Source organism: Rattus norvegicus, chromosome 1 (assembly GCF_021556685.1).
Source record: "Rattus norvegicus strain SHRSP/BbbUtx chromosome 1, alternate assembly SHRSP_T2T, whole genome shotgun sequence".
In the NCBI taxonomy this organism is placed as follows: Eukaryota; Metazoa; Chordata; class Mammalia; order Rodentia; family Muridae; genus Rattus; species Rattus norvegicus.
The window spans coordinates 88,200,975-88,219,767 of NC_141534.1; the positions used below are offsets into that span (position 1 = coordinate 88,200,975).

The window sequence follows — 18,793 nt, forward strand, 5'->3', positions numbered from 1 at the left end:
CCTGAGGCTGAATAGTTTTGGGTTAATTTCATTGGCAGAGGAAATCTCAAAACAGCCAAGTATTGATTCTGTTGTGTAGCTATTAGTGTTCAATCATATGAAGATATATAATGAAAAGGAGCTAACTGAGAAAGGAAAATACAAAATGTACAATTTGAGTAGAAAAGGGGCACCAGGAAGTAGAATGGGACTAAATCCCTTGTTCAAGAATATTAAAGAAAATCTGCTGTTAAATGAAATAAAAGGAACAGTGAGCTCAGGGCAAGGTGGGGACTTTGCTAAGCTTCCAATTTGTGGAAAGGAATTAATGTGAAAGGAAATTAAAGAAAAGCTTAGGAGCAGGTGTGGTGAGGTACACCTTTAATCTCAGCACTTGGAAGACAGAGGCTGATGGAGCTCTGAATTTGAGGGCAGCCTGGTCTATAGGTCCAGGACAGTCAAGTATAGGTAGTGAAGGAAATCAGGGAGTGAAAGCAAGCTAGTGAAGATGTAATTGAACAAGGGGGCCATGTTTCAGCCCCAGCAAGCAGCAAAACCTGGAAGCTTCAGCCATGTGGTTTTGGCTTTAGCATCAAGGATACAAGAAAGAGGTTATGGAATCTCCATCCATGACTAAGGAAAGCCCCTGAGGCTGGGTATGTGGCAGGGGTGTCCCGGTGTGGAGGCCCAGAGAGGGTGTCCCTGCATGAAGTTCTGAAGGTGAAGCCTCGATTGCTTTGGAGACCCCAAGACGTTGGTAATGTCAGAGTCGTAGGATACCTGCCAAAGAAGGCTGCTAATGGAGTGGGACCAGCCCAAGGGAAGAAGTGCATCGCAGTCAACAAAGCTAAAGGGAGTTGGAGATCTGAAGAGTGCTTTGCTATTAGACACGGAGATGCAGAGTTTGAGGTTTGCCCTGCTGGTTTTTGGTCTTGCTTTGGTCAAGTATCCCCTCACTATGCTCCCCTTCCTGTGTTGGAAGTACGTGATCTGTCTTTAACTTTGACTTTGTGGGAAATTACTGTTAAAAGAGGTCAAAGAAGAGACTTTAAATTTGGACTTTTAAATAAGTTTCGAACTCTTATAGACTATGGAGATTTTTGAAGTTGGACTGAATGCATTTCGGCATTACAGTATTGCTACAAGTCTATGGGGACCAGAGCTTGGAATTTTTAAAGGAATGAATAGGCCCTCATATGCTTGAATGCTTGGCCCATAGGGAGTGGCACTATTGGGAGGTATGGCCTTGTTGGTGCTGGTCACAGTGGAGGTTTCATACATGTTTAAGCCATACCCAGTGAGATAGTCTCCTGCCTGCAGATCAAGATGTAGAACTCACAGATCTTTCTCTAACATCATTTCTGCCTGAATGCCACCACAGTTCCCACTGTGGCAATAACGGACTAAACCTCTAAAACTATAAGCTAGCCCCAGTAAAATGTTTTCCTTTCTAAGGCTTGCTGTGGTCATGGTGTTTCTTCACAGCAATAAAACTCCAAGACACTGTTCATATAAGCTTGGTGTCTTAGTTAAGTTTTACTGTCAATTTGACACAACCTGGAGTCACCTGGTAAAGGGAACTTCAGTTGAAGAATTGCCTTCATCAGGTTAGCCTATGTCTGTCTGTGAGAAATTGTCTTGATTGATATGAGAGGAATGAGCCCACTGTAGGTGTTACCATCCTTAGGTAGGTGATCATGGGATCTATAAGAAAGCTATCTGAACATGAGCAAAGAGCTAGCATGCAGACAGTGCTTCTCCATGGTTTTTGTATTCAAGTTCCTGTCCTGATTTCCCTCAATAACGGATTATGATGTGGAAGTGTAAGTCAAATAAACTCTTTTCTCCTCTAAATTGATTTGGTCAGAGTGCTTTATCACAGCAGCATAAAGAAGATTAGAACATTTGTGGAAGAAGGGACCTGGTATATGTGGTCAGTTTCAGGACTATCCTGAGACTTGTGAGTTGTTTACATCCTGATTCTTAAGGAGTGTCTCTTATTTCAGTTTGGAAAAATTATTACACAACAATCTGAACCAGAGAAAGCTTACAATAAACAACAAAACACAGTATTTTTAACATCAAGTGATTTTATGTATAATTGCACAGAAATACATTTAGAAGATCTCATGAAATTTCTCCTTCATTTTTTAAGGCTAAAGAATTAAACAGAAACTCTCAAAGTATACTTTTAAAAAAATTTTTTTCAAAAGGCTTTCTAAAGAGGCTCTCTGGTCCAGTAAATTAACCAAAAATTCTTTGAACTTTTCACACAGACAGGTGTATACATTGTTCAAGTACAGTTTGGGATGGAGCTCAGTACAAGGACAGCTGCCTAGAATGCCATGGTGAGGAACTCCAGTTGATAGAGCATTTGCCTAGCATGGATGAAGCCCTGTGTTTGATCCCCAGCACTCCATAAACCAGGTGTTGTGATGCAGGACTATAATCCCAGCACCCAGGAGATGCTAAAGGCCATCCTTAGCTACATAGTGAGTTCAAAGCCATCATGGGCTCTATGAGACCCTATCTTAAAAAAAAAATCAAGAAAGAAAACCAAGACCAAAGCCAGGCTGTAGGGATCTGTGGAGGAGAGTTGGCTGGACACAGTATGCCATAGGTGTTACAGATCTGCAAACCTGGGGTAAGGGTGGAGATCTCTCGATGTACAATATATAGCCATAGGAACTTTTAAAAATAAAAATCGTTTAAAAAAAATCCTCGAAAATAAATTAACAAAAAGGCATCAGCAATATCAACAGGCCCAGAGACCAGCTGAAATAAATTGGTGTGTGGACAGAGGAAATACAGTACTTTCTAAGACTGAGGAGTTTAGGGCTGGTGGGATGGCTCAGCAGGCTCAAAGATGCTTACAGCCAAGCCTGACACCCTGAGTTCAATCCCGAGGACCCACATGATGGAAGGCGTTGTCCTCTAACCACCCCTCTACCCCACTCCCTTCGTGCTTCCAGACACAGGCAATAAATAGATATAAACTAAAAATATAAAAGATGGAGTGAGTTCATCTCTCACTTTTAGGGGACTTGGGATTTTTCTGAAGCATTTGTGTTGAAGAGATGAGCCCTTGTGTCTGGGAGGGATGCAATCAGGGAGGGCTTCTTGGAAGAGGTGCCCCAGAGCAAGGCCTCTGCGTTTGCTCCGTCTGCTTGGAACAGTTCCCCAGACTTAAGCATGGATGCTCTCTCCATTAGTTGGGTTTTGGCTCAGTCATTACCATTTTTCAAGGTGCTAGCCTACCCGACATCTAGTACTCTCTACCTGGATCTCACTATGTAGATCCCGATAGCCTAAAACAGATCTGCAGGCTCTGCCTCCCAAATGCTGAAATTAAAGTTCTCACCACCATGCCTGGCTCCACTCTATTTCTTGAGACAGGGTCTCTGACTGGAGTTTGTTTATTGGGCTAGACCACTCGTCCAGAGAACCTCTGGGGTCCACCTATTCCCTCCGTGCTGGGGTTAAAGGTGTATCGCCATACCCAGCTTTTGTGTAGGAGATGGGGCGCAAACTCAGGTCCCGGTTTGTACAGCAGGCACTCAGTGTCCCCAGCACCCTCTTTGGATTCTGTAGAACATCCCACCCTTGACATAGTCCGTATCCCTTCAACTGTTTCCATATCTGTCTCCCTCTGTAATGTGCTACCTCCTGGGGAAGGAATTGGCTCCAGCCACTGTCACCTTTATATCAGGGTTTTGCACAAGCAAGTGCACAATGAATGTTTATTGAACGAAGAATAAAAGCCATCTCCGAGCTCCTGCATCCAGCTGTGCCTGAAGCTGCACAGTTGTGAGCTGGCCTAGGAAATCCAAATCCCTCCCGCCTACACCGGCATCTCAGACACCATTTCCTGGCTGGTGGATACCTTGGTCACGGCACTTTCCTCCTCATCCTGTAGATCCCTCAGGGCCCAGTGACATGCAGCCTGGAGTGACTTGCAGAGTTGTTTTCTTCCGAAATACAAAAACATAATAGGATTGAGAGCACTGTGAGCAAGGGCCAGGCCCGTAACCAAAGGCTCAGCCTCCAGGGCCCAGGCAAGGAGCGGGGAGTGTGAAGAAGCCACTGCAATGATGACCCGCAGGAGGTGAAAAGGGGTCCAGCAAATGAAAAACCCCACCACAACAGCTGTGCCCAGGGGCCAGTGGCGGCGAGCCATCTGCCGTTGGAGGATGCCGTGGCAACTGGCCATGAACACCAATGGCACCAGGAAGCCAAAGAGGAATCGAACAGTGGTGATGGTAACTTCCGCGGTGACCGATCCCCCATAGTTTGTGCCACACACAAGCCGGGGAGGATAGTGCTCCTGAAGCAGCTTACGATAGACAGCACCAGGCACAGTCAGCAACAGGGCCAGCATCCAGGAGGAGACCTGGACCACACGCACCCCACATGTTCGTTGATCTGCATTCTTCCAGGAGGGCCTGAAAGCCAATAGGAAGAGGTCGCCACTGAGGCCCGTCAGGAGCAGCACACTGGCATACATAGACAGAACGGTGATGGAGGACAACAGCCAGCAGCCTGCTGTCCCGTATGGCCAGTGGCCCTTTTGGGCGATGGGCACAGCCAGGAAGGGCAGAGACACACAGCAAAGCAAGTCCGCCATAGTCAAGTGCAGGAACCAAGAGGCCCCGAGCCTGTGGCGAGACTCTTTCCAGGTCACCCACGCCAACAGGGTGTTGCCTGGCACACCCACCAGGAAGATGACTGAATACAGGCCAAGCAGGACTATGAGGTAGGCATCATTAGAGAAGCAGTTGCCAGCTGGGCAGTCTACGGGGACGTTCAGAAGGTCACTATACTGTTCCTGATCATACTCATACTCATAATCCTTGCTGGTGGTGTCGTTCAGCATCCTGGCCCCAGACACCTGCAGGGGACAGACAGGAGGGAAAGTCAATGGGAAAACTCCAGCCTTGCTGTCCTGGGCAAGGCGGGTCCAGCAGCTCCACACTAAAGACAGCAATACTGTGATGAGGGCTCCTGCACTCCACGGTACCAGCATTCTGTGATGGTTATTGTCAACTCTGGGAACTCCACGGAGGTCTATTCTTACTGTGCCAATTGATGTGGGAAGGTTCATGCTAATTTCGGGAAAGATTGTTACCTGGCTGGGATCCTTGAGAAAGAGGGCCAACAAGATGGCTCAGCAAGTAAAGGTGCTTGCCGCTAAGTGTGAGGACCTGAGTTCAATCCCTGAGACCCACATGGTGAGAAAAAAAAAATTGTACAAAAAAGTTGTCCTCTGATCTCCACACAGGTGCCAAGTAGCACACACATACTCACACACATACAAAAAATAAAAATGAAGATGTTTCAGTGAGATGAAAATAAACGGAAAAAACATCTGGGCAGCAGCATGCATTCAGCACTAGTGTTTTTTTGACTGGTTTCAATGTGATCAGCTACTTCAAGCTGCTATTGCCTTGACTTCCCCTCCATAATGGACCAGATATTGGAACTATGAGTCTGACTATGATAATATATAGTAATATAAAATGGTATATGATATACAATATCATTAATATAACTATCAATAATATCATAATGCTATTAATTGAAAGACCCCCTCCCAGAAAGGGAATTGTACAAGCCCAAGGCCCTCAACTATAGAAGTAAAAAGTAAGTTTTTAGATATGTGGGACAAGCTGACCCAACATTTAGACAAAATAGCCCAGAAAAGAAAACAAAATGCAGAAACCAGACTAAATTATGGGCACTGCTCCATGGGCCACCTGGCAGGAAAAAGAAAAAGTCCCTGACCCCCCGGAAGCCCTGACCACCATGTACTTTTTGCTAACTCATTGTTATGATTATAGCCAAAATAGGTAACATACACGTATGCCTCATTTACTCCACCAATCACATCCCTGTAACCATGCATCTGCTTCTGTAAGCCTGCTTCTGCTCCCCAATATACTATAAAAAGCCCACCCTGGCTCTGCTAGGTGCGCCAGTCTTCCGAATTGACTGGGACGCCCACAGATACCTGTGTATCCTGATCAATAAAAATCCTCTTGCAGATTGCAGCCTGTGGACTCGGTCTGGTCATTGGGCTTGAGGATCTCCCTCCTGAGGGAAGATTCTCTCTGAGAGTCTTACAAATTACCATAATTAATATAATTTTATTTTATAAATTATTATAATTAACATAGTGTATAATCTATAAATTAAATATTGCATAAATAAATATAATATAATGATATATTGTGGTTCATAAATATTTTATGTACGATATTAATAATTAATATTAACAAGTATTGTATGTTGTATCAACATAATCATATAATATATGATAATGTATAATGTATTGTATGTTGTGTACTATGGATTATATAATATAATTCTATAGATTATATATAATACATAATAACATAGTTTACAAAAATATATAATAAACACCTTTTGCCTTAAGCAGCCTTTTAAGAGTATTTTATGTAGACCAGGATGGCCCCAAACTCACAGAAATTCACCTACCTCTGCCTCCCAAGTGTCCTGGGATAAAAAAGTGTGCCACCACATCCAGCTGTGGAATATTTCATCACAAACAATAAGAAAAGAAACTATTAAGATAGAAATAATTAGCCAGGCAGTGGTGGTATACACCTTAATTCCAGTACACTGGAGCAGAGACAGAGGGATCTCTGTGAGTTTGAGACCAGCCTGGTCTACAAAGCAAGCTCCAGGACAGCCAGGGTTACACAGAGAAACCCTGTCAAAAAAACAGAGAGAAAGAAGGAAAGAAAGAGAGGGAAAGAGAGAGAGAAAGAATGAAAGCATAGAGTCATCTCATTAGCATGCAGAATTCCAGAATATGAGAGCAGAAACTGAGACGACAGCAAGGACAAGAACTAGAATTTCAAGATGCTAAAACATGCACATCTTGAAATTCTAGTACATTGATCCTTTACACACTAAGTACTTGGATTGAAGCCAGAGCCTCACAGGTGCTAGGCAGGTTGCTCTACCACTGAGCAACCACACACATGCACACACACACACACACACACACACACACACACACACGCACACACAACCTTGAGGAATTCTAGGCAGGGGCTCTACCACTGAGCCACGCCCCCAGCCCCTCACTAGGGGATTCTAGGCAGGGGCTCTACCACTGAGCTGCATCCCATCCTTGTATCTTGGAATTTTAGGATGTCACAATCTTAGAATTCCAGCCTGTTGGCATATTGGATTGCTGGAACCCTAAACAATTCCTTAAAACACTAGAATTGTACCTCACATCTGTCTTAGAAGGGCTAAGGTGCAGTTTTAGAACCTCCAGGCAGATTTGAATATATCAATTCAGAACGCTACTGAACAATTAGAACACCAAGCTCTTGGAATTCCAAAAATTAAAACTCCAGCAAGAATGAGGCATGGAGCTAAGCAGTGGTGGTCACACCTTTAATCCCAACACTAGGGAAGAAGAAGCAGGCTAATCTCTGCATCTGAGGCCTGTCTGGTCTACAGGGTGAGTTTCAGCACTGTCAGGGCTACAGAGAAATCCTCTTGGAAAAATAAATAAATAAATAAATAAATAAATAAATAAATAAATGGTATCTTGTGGGCTCAGTGGAAAAAAAATCTATCTGGAGACATTGTCTCAACAATACTAACATAGAAAATCCAGGAAGAAGAGAACCCTGAATTCCTTACAGATCATTCACAGACTCAGTTCCTGGGTACTTTGTGGTTTTTTGAAAAGAGGATTTCAGGGTTGGGGATTTAGCTCAGTGGTAGAGCGCTTGCCTAGCAAGCACAAGGCCCTGGGTTCGGTCCTCAGCTCCGAAAGAAAAAAAAAAAAAAAAAAAAAGAAAGAAAAGAGGATTTCATGTCGCTTGGGCTAGTTTTACATCTGCTGGCCCCCGAGAGTGACTATGTACTGCTGCTCCTCCTACCTCGACTTCCTGACTCCGCCTCAAAAAATAAAAAAAAAATCCTAGAGAAGGAGGCTGTGTTGGAATTTCACGTGGGTGGTCGAGGAAGGCTTCTAAGCTTGTGAGCAGGACCTAAAAGAATTATGGGAAAGGGTGAAAACCTAGAGTGGGATAAAAGTATGGTAGATGGATTCAAGGAATACCAGGGCAGTGTGGCCAGAATAGAGTGGCCAGAAAACAAAAAAGTGAGGTTGGAGTCGGCCAGGCACGATGTAATCTCAGTGCTCAAGAGTTGAGGCAGCGGGATTGCCATGAGTTCCAAGCCAGCTTGACTACATGCTGATCACTAGGCATGAGTCAGCGTTTACCTAGCAAAATGCTGTCTCATCAGAGCGTAGCTAGTCCCACCCTCCTGTCATTGCAGCGCTTAGGAGGAGGGTCCTGAGTTCAATGCCACCCTGGGCTACACACTACAGGACACACTGTGTCAAAGGGGGAGGTGCTAGAGAGACAGCTCCGTGGTTAAGAGCACTTGTTGCTCTTGTGGGGGACCCAGGATCTGTTTCAGCACCCACATGGCAGCTCACAGCTGAGCCGTCTTCTCCAGCCCCCATCCTTATCTTCCTTTTTTTTATTTTATTAATTCTTTTATTTATATAAGTAAACAGTAGCTGTCTCGAGACACACCAGAAGACGGCCTCAGATCCCACTACAGATGGTCGTGAGCCACCATGTGGTTGCTGGGAATTGAACTCAGGACCTCTGGAAGAGCAGTCAGTGCTCTTAACCACTGAGCCATCTCTCCAGCCCTTTACCTTCCTTTTTTTTTTTTTTTTTTTTTTTCTTTTCTTCTTTTTCGGAGCTGGGGACCGAACCCAGGGCCTTGCGCTTGCTAGGCAAGCGCTCTACCACTGAGCTAAATCCTCAACCCCTACCTTCCATTTTTAAAACGTGTTGTTGTTGTTGTTGTTGTCGGTGGTGGTGGTGGTGGTGGAGGTGGTGCTGTTGTTTGGAGGTTTACCTGCTTGTGTATATGTGTGACACATCGTGCCTGGTGTCCATGGAGGTTTACAAAAGACATTGAATTCCCTGGAACTAGAGTTACAGAGGTTTGTGAGACATCAGGAGGATACTAGCAAAAAATCTAGAGTCTTCTGGGAAAGTAACAAATGCCCTTAACTAGTACTCTTGCAGGTGGTCACTGGGCAGCTCACAATTGTCTGAAACTCTAGCTCCTGGGGAATCTGTCGCTCTCCCCTGAACTCTGTCTGCGTGGATATGTGCTCAGGTGCACAGACTCATTCATGCACACTAAAAACCGTTAAGAAAGAAAATAGGTAGCAATGAATATCCTAGTAAGAGCACCAGTGGAAGGGGAAGCCCTGGGTCCTGCTAAGACTGAACCCCCAGTGAACTAGTCTATGGGGGGAGGGCGGCAATGGGGGGAGGGTTGGGAGGGGAACACCCATAAGGAAGGGGAGGGGGGAGGGGGATGTTTGCCCGGAAACCGGGAAAGGGAATAACACTCGAAATGTATATAAGAAATACTCAAGTTAATAAAAAAAAAAGAAAAGAAAAGAAAGAAAATAGCAACAGAGTGTGGTGGTTTGAATGGCTAAGGCCCCATCGGCTCATGCCTTTGAATGCTTGGCCCACGGGAAGTGGCACTATGAGCAGGTGTTACTCCTGGTTGCAGTGGGTGTGGTCTTGTTGGAGGACGTGTGTCACTGTTGAAGCAGGCTTTAAGGTCTCATAGGCTCAAGCTATACCTAGTGTGGAAAATAGTCTCCTTCTGCAGTATAACAATTAAGATGTAGAACTCTCAGCATCTCCAGCACCGTGTCTGTCTGCATGCTGCCATGTTTCCCACCATGATGATAATGGACCAAACCTCTGAACCTGTAAGCCATCCCCAATTAAATGTTTTCCTTATAAGAGTTGCCAGAGTCATAGTGTCTCTTCACATCAATAGAAACCCTAAGACACAAAGTGACTTAGTAAAACAATAATAATAGTTTTAGAGTATTAGAGGCACCATGTTGAGCATTTTGTGCACATACAAGGCATGGCCCCAAACACTTTTCAACATTGTATCTTGATACAGTCTTGTTAAACTAATTCTACAGTGGAAGAGGCACAGAAAGGGTGAGGAACATACTTAAAATCACTCCGCTAAGAAGACAGAACTGAATTGCAACGTGTCTCCAGGGAGTCTGAAAATATTACCATCCCCAGATAGGAGAAAGTGGGACGCTAGACAGTCACATATACCCTGTGACCCTGAACTGACTCCATGGCTTGGGACTGCAGTCCTGACTGGCTGTCCACACCCTCCTCTAGGACTCATCTCACCAGTTTGGTGGGATAGCAGAGTTAATGCCTAAGAAACACACACATGACACAGAGTAGGCTGGGCAGGGCTGGACTTAGGTGAAGGGGACACCCAACGCCACGTCTGGCCTGCAGCTCTCATCTGACTATTTATGGCTTGTCTGGCACTGCCCAAAGCCTTAACCAACACTGTCAAAACAGGAAGGACAGAGCGGAAATTGGGACACTCTCAGCTCTGCCAGGTAGCCAGTTAGGAAGCCAAGCCATTTTTCTGAGTATTTTTCCATCCTTAAACTGTACCTGTTTTGTTTTTTTTATTTTTATTTATTTATTTATTTTTTTGGTTCTTTTTTTCGGAGCTGGGGACCGAACCCAGGGGGCCTTGCGCTTCCTAGGTAAGCGCTCTACCACTGAGCTAAATCCCCAGCCCCTGTTTTGTTTTTTTTAAACTCACCTGTCAACCCAGCACTCAGAGACTGAGGCAGGAGAAATGCCATGATTTTGAGGCTGGGCTATAAGACCCCCACCTCAGGGGAAAAAAAAAAACAAACAAGCAATGTAAAACCTAACAAAAGTACAAAAACTCAAAACTTCGATAGCTGTGTGGCCTTCAACAAGTTGCCTAATCTTTGTGTGTGTGTGTGTGTGTGTGTGTGTGTGTGTGAGAGAGAGAGAGAGAGAGAGAGAGAGAGAGAGAGCCTACATGTATGTCTGTGTGTCTGTCTCTGTGTGTCTGTGTGTGTTACCTGCCATTACCGCTACCTCTCTTCCCATCTCTGACCCCACCCTGCACAGCGTCTACTGATAACAATTCAGGACAGTGTCTGTTCTCAGACACTACCAGCCTATGGTATTTCCTCTATAAACAGACAGGGATGATTCCCAGCATCACATTCCCTCCCTCTCCCCCTCCCTCTTTCTCTCCCATTTCAACTCAGGGCTCTATCACTGAGCCACATCCCTATCCCCTCCCTGGGGAATTCTAGGCAGGGGTTGTACCACTGAGCCACACCCCCAGCCCCTCACTGGGGGATTCTAGGCAGGGGCTCTGTCACTGAGCCACACCCTCAGCCCCTCACTGGGGGATTCTAGACAGGGGCTGTACCATTGAGCCACACCCTCAGCCCCTCACTGGGGGATTCTAGACAGGGGCTGTACCATTGAGCCACACCCTCAGCCCCTCACTGGGGGATTCTAGACAGGGGCTGTACCATTGAGCCACACCCTCAGCCCCTCACTGGGGGATTCTAGACAGGGGCTGTACCATTGAGCCACACCCTCAGCCCCTCACTGGGGGATTCTAGACAGGGGCTCTACCACTGAGACACACCCTCCAGCCCTCCACAATTTTTTCAAACAGGATATCTCACCTCAAGTTTGCCAACTGGCTCAACAGAGAGTACAAGAAACCTTCCCATCTACCCTCTCTGTCTGGGATTACAAATGGATACTTCGACACCCAGTGACATCGATGTCTTTTACAGTAAACCATTTATATTTGTTTGGTTCTATACACAATGCAGAAATATACCATTGCCATTATTTTTACATATTAGTTTGTGCATGCGTTCACACACAGGACGCTTCTGTGGTACAGCTCACATTGGAGGTCAGAGGACACCTCATCCTCTACCTTCTTCTACCATGTGGGATACGGGAATCACGTACAGCTGTCAGGCTTGGCAGTGAGTGCGTTTACCTACTCAGTCACCTTGCTCCCAAATTGCTGTTCTGTTTTAAGACAGGACCCTACCATGTACCTCTGACTGGCCTGGAAGTTACTATGTAGACAGACTGGCCTCAAACTCACAGAGATCTGCCTACCTCCTGGGTGCTGTCATTAAAAGCTTGGTCTACCACGCATGACTTACTTTTTCATTTTTATTTATGAATACCCGTGTTTGTTTGTTTAAGTGTAGGCCGAATGGGTGCGGTTACCTGTTGGGGCCAGAAAAAGGCGTCAGGCTCCCTAGAGCAGGAGTTACAGGTGTTTGTAAGCCACCTGATATGATGGGTGCTGGGAACCGAACTCAGAACCTCTGAAAGATCAGCACATGTTCTTAATGACTGAGCCACCTCTTCAGTCCCAAATTGCCACTTTTAATTATAAGCCAGGCGTACTGATATACGCCTTTAATCCCAACGCTCTGGAGGCAGAGGGAGGTGGATCTCTGTGAGTGTGAGACCAAACTTGTCTACACAGGGAGTTCCAGGATAGCCAGAGCTACATAGAGATATTTTGTCTCAATAATAATAATTACTATTATTACGACAATATAATAATATACATGCTGATGAGATAAGAGAGATCAATGGGGGTGAATTTGAACAAACCTCAAGAACCTTCATATATGAAACACATTGTTTTTGTTTTTGGTTTTTTTTTTTTCTTTTTTCTTTTTTTCGGAGCTGGGGACCGAACCCAGGGCCTTGCGCTTGCTAGGCAAGCGCTCTACCACTGAGCTAAATCCCCAACCCTGAAACACATTGTTTTGTATGCTAAAAATGCAATTAAAATGGGAAAAACTGACAATGAGATACATCCCTGAAACCTCAATACTTTGGAGACCAGGGCAGGAGGATTGCCATGAGTGTGAGGCCAGTTTGGTCTACCTAGCAAGTTCCAGGCCACCTTAAGCTATACAATGAGACCCGATCTTCCAAAGCCACAAAACCGGGCTGAGGATGGTACTCAGTTGGAAGAATGTTTACCAATACGGAACGCTGAACACTGGCGACACACTGGCGACACATCGCTATGGCGTCAGCACTTGGGAGGTGGGAGCAGGGGGATCAGAAGCTCAACTCCACCCTAAACTGTGAGGCCAGTGGGTTACAGGAGATCCTGGAGAGAGAGACAGAGAGACAGAGAGACAGAGAGACAGAGAGACAGAGAGACAGAGAGACAGAGAGAGAGAGAGAGACAGAGACAGAGACAGAGACAGAGAGAGAGAGAGACAGAGAGAGAGACAGAGAGAGACAGAGAGACAGAGAGAGAGACACACAGAGAGACAGACAGACAGACAGACAGACAGAGGTGGGGAGAGAAGGAGGGGAGAGGAAAGGGGAGAGAGAGAGGGAGAAGGAGAGAGAGGGGAGAGAGGCAGAGACAGAGAGAGAAAGGGAGAGAGAGGGAGGGGAGAGACGGAGAGATGGACAGGGAAGGGGGGAGAGGGGGAGGGGAGACAGAGAGGGATGGGGGGTACGCTGATGCTCACTGCACTCACTGTGCTCTCTGCGTTCACTGTGTTTGTATTCTGTTTCAGAACTGCCTGTCCCACCCATCCCAGACCAGAAGATACATTATCATACTTTCCCAGAACTTGGGCTCCACCCTGTGTGGACGCCAGCGTGTTCCTGGCATCTACAGCAGTCCGTGGGGTTCATATGGTATTTGGTGAGTGAAAGAATGAATTAGAAAACCGAGGCCTAAAGGGGACTAAGGAGCTGCTTAGGGGCTGAGGGGAATGGCTGGGGGCTACAGTGCTCATCCTGCAAGCCTCGTGACCTGAGTCTCATCCCGTGACCACATGTGGGAGAAGAACACACCTGAGTCCTGGCTTCTACACGGAGGTTGTGGCACACATGGCTACATGCACATGCAATAAATAAATGCAATTTAGAAAGAAAGATACACACGAGCTGCTACACACACACACACACACACACACACACACACACATCAATTAATAAAATAATTAAAAGAAAATATATGAGAATCACAAAATACTTTTTTTCTTTTTTCTTTTTTTTTCGGATCTGGGGACCGAACCCAGGGCCTTGCGCTTCCTAGGCAAGCATTCTACCACTGAGCTAAATCCCCAACCCCAACAAAATACTTTTAAAGAAAAGGTAACACAGAAATGTGAGAAGAGCAGGGAGTGCATCTGTGTTAGAGGTAAGAGTTCTGTTGCTTGGAACCGTGCTCACAGAATAATACTCTTGTGGAATGCACTCGGCTTACAAGAAGCCCCAGAGCTTTCTAGGTCTGACCCATGTCCACCTCTTTCTAAAGTAACCCTTGCTGTCTTAGGAAGCAGGAACGTGGAGTCAGAGGGCTTGCCCACAGACACACTGACTTTTAGAGTACTGGATCCGTCCTGCAGGAATTCCTGAAAGGGAGGCTGTAGCCCTGTCCTGCAGAGTGTGGATGAACGTTTTCTACTTGGCTCACTTAACTGTTACCAAGCATCTGGGGCACTGATGCGTTTTCATAAGCAGTGATGTTAAGATCCAGGGCTGGGGGTGTGGCTAGGCTGGTACAGAGCCGGAGTCCTGAGCTCTACTCCCAGCACGACATAACCTGTTTCCGATGATCCCTGTACTCTGGAGGTGAAGGCAGGACACGGGTGTTCAAGATTGCCTCAGCTACATAGTGAGTTTGAGGTCAGCCTGGACAACATGAGCTCTTGTCTCAGAAAAATACAATAAAATTAATTAATTAATTAAAACGCACACACACACACATACACACACACACACACACACACACACACACACACACACACACACACACACACACACCATCTGGAATGCTAATTCTGACTCCCAAGATTTCAAAATGAATTTGTCTAAGAAGCCAAAATCATGAACCCCTCCACCCCTTCTCGCAACCTCCTTTATGCCTCCCTTCCTTACCTTCTCTTCCGACTGCTCCCACGTTGGCTGAATGCCGCTAACAAGTACACAGGGAGGCCCAGAGTCTCTCCACCAGGGACAGTCGTGGGTGTGAGTCTCGCCAATCCAACCCTTCCCGGGATCCTATGGGATTCTGTGAGGACGCCCTGCACAACCTCCCTAACCAGGAAAAACAGGCGTGGCCTCCTCCCAGCCCCAGGGGAATATTTGTCTTTTCTTCCTCCCGTGAGTCACAAATTAACCCACAGAAAGAAAGGTTGGAAAGGCCTCAAGTGTGGAGGACTGGACAGTGTCTCCACCCCCAGTCTCACTATCATCAGCTTCCTGGAAGCCAGATGTGTGTGGGCTTTGCACAGCAAGGTCTACAGGGCTATCTTTGAAACCACTTTCCACCCACCTTTGGCACTAAAGTGCCTCTAAGGATCCAGAGTAAGTACCAGCAGCCTGCTGACCCACTCCTGACCCGCTGTGCTGCTCTCCGCCACGCATTCCTGCCAGCCTCAGACTCTTAAAGAGCTTTCCTTCCTCAAATGTGAGGAGCATAGCCCACAATTACCCCTTCTCAAAAGTTCAAGAAGCTGAGTCCAGGGCCTGAGGTTTCCAGAGAACATAAAATGCCAAGACCTGTCATGCAGTGGTGGCGCACACCTTTGATCACAGCACTCTGGAGACAGAGGCAGACAGATCTCTGAGTTCAAGGCCAGCCAAGTGTTCCAGAGAGAGTTCCAGGACTGCAAGGACTACTTAGGGAAACCCTGTCTCACGCTCCACCCCACCCCACCCACACACACACAAAGCAAGTCCTGCCCCCACCTCTGGTTTTTTACCTGTAAAATGGGAAGACATAGCAGGCATAGGAGAACATGCTTGTCATGCCAGCACTCTGGAGGCAGAGGCAAGGAAGATCTCACAGTGGAGGCCTGTCTGGTCTCCACTGATGGATCACTGGAAACGCAAGCATGAGGACCTGAGGTTGAATTTCTGGAACCCAAATAATAGCCACATTCAGTAGTATATGTATGTAATGCCAGCATTCAGGCAGGAAGATAGCCAGGGCAGACAGAATTCCTGGAAACATGTGGGCCAGCTAGCCTGGCCTTTGCCACTGCAAGCAACAAGAGACTCTGTCTCAAAGTAAAAAGGAAAGGTCTAGAATTAAGGCTATCCTCTGACCTTCATACACAAACTGTGACTGTAACAGGCTCATGTGCACAGAGATTTACAACGAAAATTATTATTGTACATTTATTATTATTTGTAATAACAATAATAATGGCAACCAAAAGAAGGAGGGGGAGGAGAGGGAGGAAGGGGAGGAGGAGGAGGGGGAGGAGGAGGAGGAGAAGAAGAAGAAAAGAAGAAGAAGAAGAAGAAGAAGAAGAAGAAGAAGAAGAAGAAGAAGAAGAAGAAGAAGAAGAAGAAGAAGAAGAAGTTGTTGTTGTTGTTGTTGACCATAGTAGCTGGTTTTGGTTTTGATTTGGTTTGGGTTGGGTTTGAGACAGGGTAACTTCAAGCTCACAGAGATTTGCCTCCCTCGGCTTCCCAATTGTTGGGATTAAAGTGTGCCCAGCTCCTGAGTACAGTATCTTAAACTATACACCTACGGGCATGGTGCAGGCCCAGGACACCGAGCAAGGCATGGCCTCAACCCTGACATGAAATCTCTTCACTCGGCAATTCTGATGAGCGCATTTCTCTCCGAGCCTTGCTTAAGGCCTAGAGGGGATGTGCTCATGAATTCTTCTGTTGATATTTAGAGCATAAAGTCATGTTGTTAGAGGAAATTGTTTCTGGGTCAAAACACTACAGACTCTGATGCAGGCCTCTCTCTTTCATCCTGAGAGGCTTCTGCATTTCATGGGAGACTTACTCTGTCAGTAGATGTGCCAAGAAAATAAAAGGTCTGGGGCAGTGTCATGATATTTACCTAGAATCCTCCAACAAAGGACTGGGGGCCTGGCTCAGGAGAACATCTGCCAAGAACCCACCATTGAGGAGCTGGTGGGCGTGGCTCAGTGGTAGAGTCCCTGCCTAGAATCTCCCAGTGAGGGGCTGGGGGCGTGGCTCAGTGGTAGAGCCCCTGCCTAGAATCCCCCAGTGCATTGGTTACTTTCCTGGCCTGTAATAAAATACCATGACCAAAAGCAATTTATGAAAGAAAGAGCTTACTTTGGCTTATGGTTCTAGAGGATGAGTCAGTAAAAAGTAGGAATGCATGGAGGCAGGAAGCCCGTCGATCACATGCTCACCCACACAGAGAACACAGAGGAAGGACACAGGACACGAGGTGAGAATACAGATCCCCAGAGCCCTCCTCCAGTGACCTACTTCATTCAGCAAGGCTCCACCTAAAAAACTTCATAACCTCCTCAAACAGTTCCACTAAGTGGTCAAATATAAGAGCTGATATGGAACATTCCTCATTCAGGCAGTGACCAGCTTGGGGTTCAGTGGTGGAGATGAAGAATTTGAAGGCAGTGATGGAAAAACATGGAACAACCAAGTGTTTTCAGTTTAACCCTTAGAATCTAGGACATCAACATTTCTGGGGTGTTCTAACCCTAAGCCACGCCCCCAGCCCCTCACTGGGGGATTCTAGGCAGGGGCTCTACCACTGAGCCACGCCCCCAGCCCCCTCACTGGGGGATTCTAGGCAGGGGCTCTACCACTGAGCCACGCCCTCAGACTCAAGGATATTTTTATGCTGATCACATATCAGAATGTTATCTTACATATATTCAGATTAATAAAATATATCAGCAGAAGCTAGCGCTACGGCTGAGCAGGTAAGAGTGCTGCTGAGCAGGCCCGCACACGCCTTTGAACCATCTCTCCAGACCACTCCCTTTCCTTCCGCCTTGTGTTTTGAGACAGGGGTTCTCAGTGGGATCTAGAGGCTTAGTGGTTAGCCCAGGCCTGCTGTTCAGCAAGTCCTAGAGATTCATCTGTCTCTACCTCCCCTGTGCTGAGGTTACAAAGGCAACTCACCGTGCGTAGCTCTGTGCTGGACATATCCACGTCCTGGGGCTGGAAGTCATGCCCTTCTGTTTGAATAGCAAACACTTTACTCACTGAACCGTCTCCCAGCCCCATAGTTCATCCCAGAAGACTCTACTGCAGAGTAATAACTTCCTGGACGTGAGCTCCTGGAGGTCACCAATACAAGGGAAGGCAGCTCTGGCTCCAGGCCTTGGAGCCCTACATCTGAAGAACAGGTAGGTATGTAAGACCCAAGGGTCCAGAAGGCTGGGGCTGGGGGAGGGGAAAGAATATGCTAGAGTCTGCCAAGCCCTCAGCCCACTTCCTTTCCTGCTCACTTCCCCTTCCAAACCTGTTGACATAGCAGATTCCTCAGGCCACACATTTGGCAATCCCCTGGACTCTGCTAACTTCTGTTTTGGACACTGTTGCTTAACCCTAACCTGCCTGTGGGTCACCTGGGGTAGGGGGTTCCCGCCATAGCCATCACCTACTGTATGCCCATTTCTTTTCTTTCTTTCTTTTTTTAGATTAATTTATTTTTGCCTTTGGTGCAGGAGTGGTTTGTCTGTATGTATATCTGCATGTTACACACATTCCTGTGAAGGCAAGAAGATGGCATCAGCTCCCCTGGAACTAGAGTTACAAACAGTTGTGAGCCAGCATGTGGGTGCTGGGAACCAAGCCTCAGTCTCCTGGAAGAGAAGCTGCCAGTGCTCTTAAACCACAGGACCGTCCCCTTTTGTTTCATTTTGTTTTTGAACCGGTCCCTGTGTAGCCTGAACTCATGGAGGTCCAACTATTTCTGTCTCCCAAGTACTGGGAGAAAAGTTGCATGTTACCATGTCTGGCTGGGATTTTTGTTGTCGTTTGTTTGTTTGTTTGTTTGTTTGTTTGTTTTTGTTTGCGTTTTCAGGCAGGATTTCATGTAGCCCAGGCTGGCCTCATGTAGCCCAGGCTGGCCA

At 46.5% G+C, this 18,793-nt stretch overlaps 1 protein-coding gene across 7 annotated transcripts; it reads right to left on the minus strand.

Annotated features, from left to right (window-relative positions):
• Nucleotides 1-2,051: 2,051 nt before the first annotated feature.
• On the minus strand, nucleotides 2,052-18,218 carry C5ar2 (complement C5a receptor 2). 7 transcript variants are annotated; one of them, XM_087579779.1, is made up of 3 exons: nucleotides 6,475-6,858; nucleotides 5,987-6,069; nucleotides 2,052-4,867 (listed from the first exon to the last, which is right to left on the minus strand). In XM_087579779.1, exons 2-3 carry the CDS (start codon nucleotides 6,047-6,049, stop codon nucleotides 3,821-3,823), a joined length of 1,110 nt encoding a protein of 369 aa, XP_087435905.1. In that variant the 5' UTR covers nucleotides 6,050-6,069; nucleotides 6,475-6,858; the 3' UTR covers nucleotides 2,052-3,820.
• Between the last annotated feature and the right edge of the window lie 575 nt (nucleotides 18,219-18,793).